Raw genomic sequence first — 10,991 nt, forward strand, 5'->3', positions numbered from 1 at the left:
CTCACATATACCCCTGCCGTTACAAAATGGCTCACATATACCCTTCATTTAACGGAATTTTAAATAATTAGTTTTAAATTTATATTTTTTACTTATATTTTTTAAAAAATAAATTATTTAGTGGTATATATGATTCTTCTATAAAAGTTCAAGGTATATTTTAATTTTTTTCATACATAAATTATTTTTTGACTTCTTTTATTATAATTATTTGAGTTTCTTATTCTTATTTTATTTTTTTCTTTCATTCCTTAGTTTAAAGAAAAAAAAAATTAACTTTTTTTTTGTGTGTATTGCAATTTAATTTCGTATTCGAAAAAAAATTTGGTCATCTACAATAAGTTTTACAAGAATATTAGTGAAACATAAATAAATTTGATTATCAAAATAATTACTATAAATTAGTCATTGAAACAAAAAAAGGCCAAAAAAAATATGTTTGACGAGGACTAAATTTACTCATATGGGATTATATTTTTTAGAAAAAAATAATAAAAATTTAGATTGAAAATTATTATTTTTCATTTCCGTTAGAGGAAAAGGGTATATGTTGTTTACAAGTAGGGTATATATGAGCTACTTTCATAACAAGGGGTATATCAACTCTAAATGACAAAATTGAGGGGTATATCAGACCCTTTTCCCTTTTTGTAATTTTGTACATCTTTTTGTTTTACGTGGCATCCAAATATCTCTACGCGCCTCAACTGTGTGGAGTCACACGATGTGCCACATATGCCAAAAGGTGTACAAAATTACAAAAAAGAATGAGTCAGGGGTAATAGGACCTTAATTTCCTTAAGATTGCGTGTCTCTGGAATTTCGGTCATAGTCTAGAGGTACTTGTATCTTCTCCCTAGAATTAACACAAAATGAATGTTACAATTTTCATTCATGTATTTTGTTATTTCAAAACTTGTACAGATGAATTTGTTTCAAAATTAATTGAAACACCAACTCTTACAAGTTATACAACTAAAACTTATATTGCATCCTTCTAAATGAAGTTGTAATTCAATTGTTTTATTGCAGAAACGTGGTTTCTCATCAAGATTGTGATGTTTGGTTGCTTCGATAAACTCTACAAAGCTGATCAAGTTTCAAAATTGCAATAGAACAAATCATATCTAGATTCACTACATTTACATAACTATATCAGCAAGAAATGTACAAATATAATATCAACTCAGCATTGAAACGTAATTTAATCTAGTACCTTCAACTCCTCAGCTTCTTAAAACCCTTTTCAACTCCTCTATTGGATTATTATTTACAAATTATATAAGTGGGGCAGGACGGGACGGGGCAGGGCAGGGCAGTTCAGTGCACAAAGCATTCTGCCTTAGCAGGGTCCAGGGATGGCCGCAACCCAAGGGGTGTGATGTAGACCTACACTGGCTGCTTCCGTGGCTCGAACCCATGACCAATAGATCACACAGAGACAACTTTAAAGTTTCTCAAACTTTACAGATTATATAAGTCAAGTTCCTAAATCGCCGACCTGAATACGTACTAGTGCTATAGCATGAAGTCCGTCAACAAATCATCAATAAATGCAGCTAAAAGATACTTCTCTATGTCAGTTACCACTTGTTCAACTTCATTTTTAGTTAATCCAGTTCTCCAGGCCAGATCCCATGCACTGCCGGCAACCCCCTTGCACCATAGATCTCTTTCTAGCAGTGGATAAAGAGCATCAGCTGAAAGGTTCTTGCCAGCTACCTTGTTGTAACTTCGCAGAACTTCAATCCCATCACAAATTTCATTCACCAACTTTTCAAAGGGTACATAAAATTTTCTCATCTTAATGGCCTTCATTGATAACGGATTAACTGCCAGTGCACATTGGGACCTTTTATTTTCTAATAGCTCATTTGCACAATCAAGTAAGAGTGTTCTATCAGCAATTTCATGATCTACGCTAGTTGTCTGCCATACAGTTGGTTCACACACATCTGTTTCAAAAAGCTCCTTGGACTGACAGAGGAACGATTCACTGCTCAAAAGTAAATACCTTGTAGTTGCTCCGGAATTGAAGTTTACATTCTCAGTGAAGTCTAGATTGATGTTACAGTTAATCTGCTCCACTAATTTGATGTCACCGAGACAATAGGTTGATAGAACGCTGGATTCACAAGGGACATTTTCACCATTGACAGCATTATCTGCAATTGAAGAAGTAATATTTTAGAATATTTTCACAATGACAACTGATAAATCTTCTTGGATGAACCACAAGTTGTGTGCAGAATTTATTTCCTATAAGATAACTAAAGGGCTGTTGAAGCTTGAGTGATGACTATAAGTAGCTACTTCCATGTGTTATAGCTACTATCATGGTTCTTAAGGTATGGAAGAAGAAAGAGACAGATCTTAGGAAGTACCATTAATATAACACTCTGTGTGGCTTCAAAAGGTTGAAGTGTGTTAGACCACTTCAATTACTTCTAGCAGGTTATTTCAACACTTGTTCTCTAAGAATCTAGCTACCAGATTGTATCTCATTACAGATTTGGAACTTCCACATAGAAAGACAGTAATCGAGTTATCAAGATATAATTCATAAGTCTTACTAGAAAACAGCTTCTCAAGAATATCAGAACATCATCTTCATTCTCAACTGCACGTATACATAGAGAGTTTCTGGAAGCTTTTGAGTCCGCCAAATCTTTCATTTAATGTTATGGTTATACAAAGCTGCTGTGCTGTCGACTAAACTACTATATTATCATCGTATATATCATTATTCCCAAGTTCAGAAGAAAGAAAATATTCTAATCTGCAAAAGTAGAATATAAATACCATTCATATTTGGTCTCCTAGATATCGAGATAATATCATTCTTGTTTGCTGAACAATGTCTAGAATATATATCTAACCCCACCGCAACACTCAATGTTATAGTCACTCGACAAGCCTATGTATGATGAATAGTTGAAAAATTGTTTCTAAACTTACCAGAACGTTTGCATGAAACTGGCTAAATAATGAAGTGTGTGCCTTACCGGTGACAAGATCCTCAAAGATATTAGCCCTTTTTTCTAACTGAAGCTCTTCTGAGGATGTAACTTTGGTTATGGCTCTATCTGTGTCTTTATCTTCTGCCTGCACCATTTCTTTACTTTCATCCTTGTGTTTTATATCGGCAACCTGTATCAATATATAAAATGAAAACCTCCATAGTTAATTCCACATGAGGACCAACACGTACAGAATAGTGTCCCCTTAACATGTGTTAAAATTAAGAAGGGAACTAGGACAATAAATAATAACATGAGAAACGAGAAACATAGCTTCCAGAATAAAGATGGTTAAAACTCAAAAATATAAGTTATAACTATGTACTCACTGTAGCAATGGGGGTACTCTTGATTGGCTTGTTAGCTTTAACATTCTTCTTCCTCTTAATGGAGTTATGAGATGCAGTGGTTGTGATATGCTTACGATCATATATAGTACTTTTTGCTTGTGCAGCCAATGGCTTTCTCTCTGGTTTTCTCACTTTCAGAGTGCTCATCTTGCTTTGGTCCTGAAATTTAGCACTGTCGTCTATTTTGGCATTTTTCATTTCTTTAGAGTTTCTGATAGCAGGAGCTACTCGTTGAGTCCCGTCCTCTCTTTTTCCAATTGGTTCTTTCTTTGTTTGCGGAGTCTTTCCAGGAGAAGAAGCTCTAGTCCTTGTATTAGGCTGTTTTTCCTGAATGAAAACTTTAACTGTTGCGTCACCAAGATACTTGCGATGAGAAGAAGCTTTGATCATTGCATTAGGATATTTTTCTTGAAGAAGAAGTTTAAGCGTCTTTGAGTTTGCAGGTGCTTCACCAAGATCCTTGCCTGGAGAAGAAGCTCTAATGTTTTTATTATGCTGTTTTTCTTGACTCACGAAATCCAAAGTTTTTGATTTTGCATTTGCTTCACCACGGTGCTTTCCAGGAGAAGAAGCTATAATCTTTTTATTAGGCTGAATCAAAACTTGAAGAGTCTTTGATTTTGAAGGTGCTTCACCTCTTTCTTTGCTGAATCTATTATTATGATCTTTTCCTGCCTGCATTTTCCTATACATGGATGCTCCCTTGTGATCATCAGGTGAAATTTCTTCACATTTGTTTCTAGAGTCTGATGGATTTTGTTCATATAAAGGCTTCATGATCACAATGGGTGGAGAATCAACAAACTTATGTGTAGACTTGCTTCTCAAAAGCCCCTTGAAATACATGGTTTCAATTATTTCATCAAATGTTTTTCGTTTTGGATCCACCTTATGACTGATGAATGTGGGCTTCTTTGCTTTTGGCAAATCTATTTCAAATATAGGTCTCGTCTGCTTGACAACCTTTTGGGTAGTTTGGTGTTGGGACTTGCTAGGAATCTCTTCAAGACCCATCAGTCTGGCAATTAAATTTGGCCCGTCCAGTGGCGGGGAAACTTGTTGGGATTGAACAATGGAGGAGTGGCTTGAACTAGTGGATGGGACATGTGATGATTTAATCCTTGTACCAACAGATGCCTTTTCACTATTTGTTTGAAACTGTAAAGCAGAATTTGGTTGTCTAGCAAAGTTATCTCTTATGACTTCCCTAAGCTCATCAAAACAATCCCCATCAACAGAAAATCTTGGTTTTTGAAACTCAAACCTGTTTAACCTGTGTTCTGAAATCCTTTCAGACTTGGTTCTTTGAATGGGTATTCCATCAAGTTCATGCTTATATTTCTTCTTCAACTTTGCTATATGTTGCAGCTTTCCTAGCATCACAAGTGATTCCTGTAAATCAAGGGCTCCTTTCAACAAATCTTTAGCGATATCATTCGAATGCCTTTCTATGGTCATACCCTTAGACCATGAGTCGATCACTTGGTTCAGCTTTTGAGCTTCTCTGGACACCTCCATTAGGTGGAAGGAAGATGTGTGATTGACTGTTTGTCTTCCTTCATCCTTGTGTGATGAACAAGGCGTATTTTTTTCCATTTGTGATTTTCTGATTGTGCTACATTCCACAACACCTTTGGGATCATCACAGGTTATAAAGGATCTGTACACGGCTGATCTCAGGCTGTCTGGAGGCATGTCCAAGTAGCTACGGGATGTTGCTTCAAATCTACAAGACGAATGGATTAAGACTTCAACTTGTGTATGGAAGTGGAAATGAAGAGAAAAGGAACAAACACAATAACTGCTCGCTCCTCTTCACTTATGATAGTAGCTGCTGCTGCTACTACTAGGTCAGATCCCACATCAATAAACAAAGATTATTCCAAGGATGAAGTTGAATTAGGAAAAAGGATTTAAATGTGGTAGTTGAAGAAAAAGAGGTGAAGGGGCGTTGGATCACAGACACTGCTTCTCTGCACTGTGCAGTTACTAACAAAGAGAAAATGCCCGTGAATTTATTAAATTGTCTCTTTCCTTTCCTCTGCTACCTACTCTTGTTGTTTTCGTTTGACGACCATTCCCTCCACTGCTCCAATTATTTATCTATATTTTTTATTTTTTAACACTTTATTTTAAAAAAAGAAATTTATGAAACCATTTGGTATCATTATTCTTGTGTTATACTCCCTTCGTTCCATATTAGTTGATTACGATAATTAAAATGTTTTTTTATTATTGACTTTGCACATTTCATAAGAAATTATAAATAAAAATTAATTTTACTATATCGTGTTTTAAATATGATAAAGACAATGTCTTGAAAAAATATGATACGAAAATAATTATAATTGACGATAAAGATAAATTAGGAACTAAGTAAAAAATTATTCTTTGATTTCATAAAGTGAACAACTATTGTTGGAAGGGAGTAGAACCTTCGAAATGGGCTTAACCCATGAGGCTGGCCCAATCCAATCTATTATATTTATTGGGGTAGAGTTGAGGTAGAATTTTTCAAGTCCATTTAAAACTAGGACTTACAAGTCCGATTCATATAAATCTTTGGCCCTTAAGGCTTGATTATGACTTGCTATATCGTAATATTACGAATCTTACAAAAATTTGGTACGTTTAGATACATGAACCCAAAATTAGGTTAATTTGTTCTAGATACACTCTATTCAAATGGATTCACATGTGACAAATCTCGCGTCCTCGCCTCCCTCCCATCTTGCTCGCCACTCTCTTATCTCGCTCGTGTATTTGGGATGCATCACATCATATACATGTATCGAGCATCTAGTATCGTACATACATGCTAATCACACTAGATTTTTTGCTAGAATTATTGAAACAACACCATTGTTTGACATATTTGATTTGAAAGTCTTCTCATTTTTTGATGTTATAGAATTTTAAGTTTGAAAGAAAAAAAATAGAAATAAAAAAAAAGAAGTGCTAACCCACCCTATCCCTCAACCCTTATAGAGTCTATCATTTTCAGACCCTTCCAAATGAAGGGTCGGCCCGCCGTAGTCCATCAAATTTCCTTGCCCACGAGGCTTGGGTCTGACCTGCCCTTTTTGACAACTCTAGACGGAGGGAGTAGTTGTCATCTAACATTAGTTGATCACCTTACCAAATCAAGAAAGCATTACATGTTTTTTTTATATTATCCTTACAATTAATTGATTTTAAAAGTATTCAAGTATTCATATTTATTTGTAAATTCTCAAAATAATAAAAAATAATTAATAGGTGAATTAGTAAAGTTATCTTCTTAGTTATGATTTCTTATAAGTACCCATCCCCCAATCTATAGCTGAAATCTCAGAGACACACTTATAGTATATACTAAGGTTCTATTATCCCCCTCCCCCAATTTATTTTATTAATAATTTTGTACCCCTATTCAACCTACGTGACACTATCAACTAGAAAGCTTGAAAAAATTATCAACATGCGCTGGCCCTAGAAGATAGAGTCACGTAGATCGAGAAAAGATAGAAAATTATTTATAAAATAAGTTCGGGAGGTAATAAGACATTAGCATAATTTAAGTGTCTCTAAAATTTTGGACAGTATTAAAGAATACATATGCATTTAATCAATTAATATGAGATAGAGAGAATAATATTTAGTAATTCTTGTTATTTTTTATGCTTTAACTATTCGATAGTCCCGAACATATTTACCCCCGTTAATTTGACTTCATCACTGGTGAATACTTCTCGATGAGTGAATGAATGAATGGTGGTGATTCTAACTTCATGTTAACATGGGTGTATAGCTCATCACTCTCATCAATATGGATTTTGCTGGAGCGGTGGAAGTCGTGGGGCTGCTCTATCATTAATCAGAAGTCTTAAGTTTGAGCGAGAAAATCATGTTGGAATTATCAGTCATGAATGAGCTATGCAGTGTGGGATCTAAATTTAGTCAATGCTCCAATAAAGGGTACTAACACCAGGTGGGATTTTATTTTATTGGAAAAATGCAGAAGTACCCCCTAGATTATGACTGAAATTTCAGAGATATATTTTAACTAAACTAATGCCCTATTACCACACCCCCAAACTAATTTTTTTTGTAATTTTATACACATTCTTTTTACGTGGCACACTGTATGACTTCACGCAATTGAGGCGCGTAAGAGATATTTGGATGCCATGTAAGTCAAAAAGGTGCAATTTTTTTTCAAATAAAGTATTCAGGGGTAATAAAACCTTAGTTTAATTAAGGTGTATTTCTGAAATTTCAATCATAGTGTAAGGGGTACTTGTGCATTTTTTTTAAAAAAATCTCATCACTCTCATGCAAACAAATTATTTTAAAAGAAAATCTGTATTAAATTTTTGATTCGAGAGATTGTAGCATGCTTCTCTTTTCCTGCATTAGTACTTCTAGCCCTATTTCAATATGATGTGAAATTAAATTGGTTTGATGTTTTATGCACTCATATAACTTATATTTTCTAAGTTGGATTTTTACTTATGAACTTGAAAAATATTAAAATTTTCTCAATTTTACACAGTGTCTTATGAAATGAGGATTCCTTCTATAAATAAAAGCTTATAGTTACAATCTTACAAATTCTCTTAATTTTAAAGTTCCACTAATCAACATCAATAATTAGATGTTGTTTAATATAATCTGCAGTTTATATGGGATATACAGTCTCTTTCAAGATGTAATTTTCTTTATAATATATAAACTTATGGATGAAGTATTACATTTTAAAATAATTTGAATATAAAATTCCACTTTTTAGACCTTTTTAAATTTTAAAACGACATGTCATGTTCAAATGGTAATTAGAAATCATAAATTAGTAATTTAAGATAAAAGCTTGAATGGTTGATAATTGTGAAGTATAATAATCTTTCTTCAATTCCCACCAAAATGCATGTATGATATAACTTGAACGACATGGCCGGCAAAGCATATAAATATATATTCGCTACATCACTTCTAGTTGTCCCTTAGTTAAAAAATATCAATTATAATAATAACATATTAAGTATAATTTTATAAATTTTAAAATAATATTAGTTGTGTATAAATATTTAATTGCTCAAAAGAAATATTATAAAATTATTCAAAAAAAGATGATTTATTGTTACATGAAATATGCAATAATTATTTGGGAAGGAATTGTGTTTTTTGAACTTGCATTACCATTTGAGTTGTTGTACCATGTGGAGTTGTTTAATGTAAACGCAACCGTTCCTTAGGTGTGGTCAAATGAAGAAAGAAGCAAGATTGAAATGTACCATCAATCAATCGCTTTCATAATTGCATTTAAAAAAAATAGAGAGGACAATAACGGATATTCCTTCTATTTCAACGTGACTTGATAAAACAAGAACCATCCTTAGGCATAATGCATAAAAATTGTTGGAAAAATAGTAGAAATCATGGAAATCTTTTAGCTTGAGGTGTGCCTATGACATTATTTTTAAGGATATTTCACCGGTTAAGTTATATTTCCCAAGATTCAACAAGTCTGTTAGAAAATCATAGGAAGTATAGATTGAAGAAGAAAATGACTTTGAGACGTGTAATCAATTTCTTTAGAGAGTTATTACTCATATACATATTTTGGTGAATACAAACAATTCTCTTCAAAGACACAACAAAATCTTTTGTTTATACATGCAGATTTTCTAAGGCTTCTTCTAGAGAGTCTTTATATTTATAGAACTTAAGAGATGATTTCTCATAAGAGTCATGTTCTTTCATGAACAGATGACTATTCATAATGGTCATGTTCATTCATGAACAAATGACTCTTCATAACAGTTATGTTCTTTCATGAACAAAATGTCTTTGCTCAATTTAAGACCTTTATATATTATGAAAATCCAACAATGCCCCATTAGTTTATCATATTTCTCATAATATCATGCTTACCAGAGAGTATCTTATAAAAGATTTGATCTTTAAGTAAAAAGTTCTGATGAAGTAATTGATATCTTTAAAGATTTTGTGTCAAACTCAAAATATCACACACATTATTTTAGCTTAGAAACCCCAGTATTTGCTTTAAAACATATCTGACCAGGTGCTCATCTTGATCTCATGAATATTTACAAGACCAGACCTTAAGATATTTCTGGAAGCGGCAGCACTTCAATGTACATATAGGTGAAATTAGCTATTATGTCCTTATTCCTGTAGACATATACTAATTTCATTAACAATTGATTCAACCTTCGTGTAACAGATACACTATGGAGTTTGTTACTATGCCTCTGTCATTTCAAGCATTTAGCAACTCCTCAACTTATCACATAACAGTATGCAGTAAACTTAAATCAAGGATCTAAAAAGAAGACTCGTGCTTTAGCAACACAAAGTAGCTTGTTATTATCCATTGAACTTGTATTGTTCGAGTGTATAGTAACTCAAAGTTAGGTTTCCATCACTTGTGTTTAGTTTAAGGACTTTTTAGCCTTATTTATTCACACATCTATTATACATACTGCATCTTTTGAAAATAGATTTTACAAGATCAATATAAATCATAAACAATTATTTTATACAGGCATATCAAAAATATCATCGTTATATCAATATCTTAGAAGGGTTGCATCAGGTGTGGCCACAACGTTTCAAATCATATTTTTTCATAAACCATGATATATTCTTACTCCACTATGGAATTTAAGCCTTTTTTGATGCAAAACTTATGACACCTTCGTGAATGTTACAGTCCAACTTATATGGATTTTATTATCATTATTATCACAGAAGATTTATTGTTTATACACCAATGCATCAATTCATCTATGTATGATGGTCATGTCTATACAAAAGTTATCTTACAACAGATACTTATTTTCATGAAAAGTCGCAACATTTCAAGTGACGCTACTTCACAAAGTTAGAATATTTCTACGAAGGTTCATATATAGCCTAATCATCACATTAGCAGTTTAATCAACTAGTTATCGCTAAAATTATGAAGTTGCAAATATAATTATCATGTCAAATACATATGTAGACACACAAATTTAATTGGATTTAATTCATATAAAATTTTGTTTAAATCCATGTTTATTTGGGTAGAATGATTATTTCGGCTTCACAAATAAATAAATTCGTTTTTATTAAATTCAAGTCCAAGATCAATTTCACCTGGAAGCCCAAACACATGCCACATGTCACAGTGAGTAGGAATCCAAGATCAACAATGTGACGCCACGTGTCAAAATGAGGTGGTAGTCTCGGTCAAATACAAGACCAATCACAATGCGTCAAGTGTCAAAATGACATCCTTTGACCAATCACTTGCAACTTTGTCCACTCCCTACAACTATAAATAGGGGATAGACATAACATTCAAAAGGATGAAGAAAACTCTTCAACGAGCATTTTTCAATTGGAGAAAGCTATAACATCAACTATGTACATAATTTTTCGAACGAGTGATCAACGAAGTTCTTCCCGGAGATTAACTTCAAACAACGAAGCACTTTTCGACGTTCTTGAAAATCAACATCTCAAAGAGGTCTGCAGCATCCAACAATTCGAGAAGTACGCTACTAAAGACCCTCGAATCACGAAGAAATTTAGGAGAGAAGAATCAAGAGAACACCAGAATTTTACTCACATGATT

The 10,991-nt window shown here is 33.2% G+C and overlaps 1 protein-coding gene across 1 annotated transcript; it reads right to left on the reverse strand.

The window, feature by feature from the left end:
• Window positions 1–1,090: 1,090 nt before the first annotated feature.
• On the reverse strand, window positions 1,091–5,424 carry LOC107024189. Its single transcript, XM_015225108.2, has 3 exons — window positions 3,350–5,424; window positions 3,006–3,150; window positions 1,091–2,165 (listed from the first exon to the last, which is right to left on the reverse strand). The coding sequence occupies exons 1-3, from the start codon at window positions 5,063–5,065 to the stop codon at window positions 1,519–1,521; spliced, it is 2,508 nt and encodes an 835-aa protein (XP_015080594.1). The 5' UTR covers window positions 5,066–5,424; the 3' UTR covers window positions 1,091–1,518.
• Between the last annotated feature and the right edge of the window lie 5,567 nt (window positions 5,425–10,991).

The sequence above is a fragment of the Solanum pennellii genome, chromosome 7 (assembly GCF_001406875.1).
Source record: "Solanum pennellii chromosome 7, SPENNV200".
NCBI classification, from domain to species: domain Eukaryota; kingdom Viridiplantae; phylum Streptophyta; class Magnoliopsida; order Solanales; family Solanaceae; genus Solanum; species Solanum pennellii.

Bases quoted from the DNA above. Each gene is read 5' to 3' on its own strand.
- LOC107024189 (XM_015225108.2), bottom strand. From the start codon at position 5,065: ATGCCTCCAGACAGCCTGAGATCAGCCGTGTACAGATCCTTTATAACC. The intron at 3,151-3,349 runs GTGAGTACATAG...ATATTGATACAG, and splicing joins AGAGTACCCCCATTGCTACA to GTTGCCGATATAAAACACAA. The intron at 2,166-3,005 runs GTAAGGCACACA...CTTCAATTGCAG, and splicing joins CTTTGAGGATCTTGTCACCG to ATAATGCTGTCAATGGTGAA.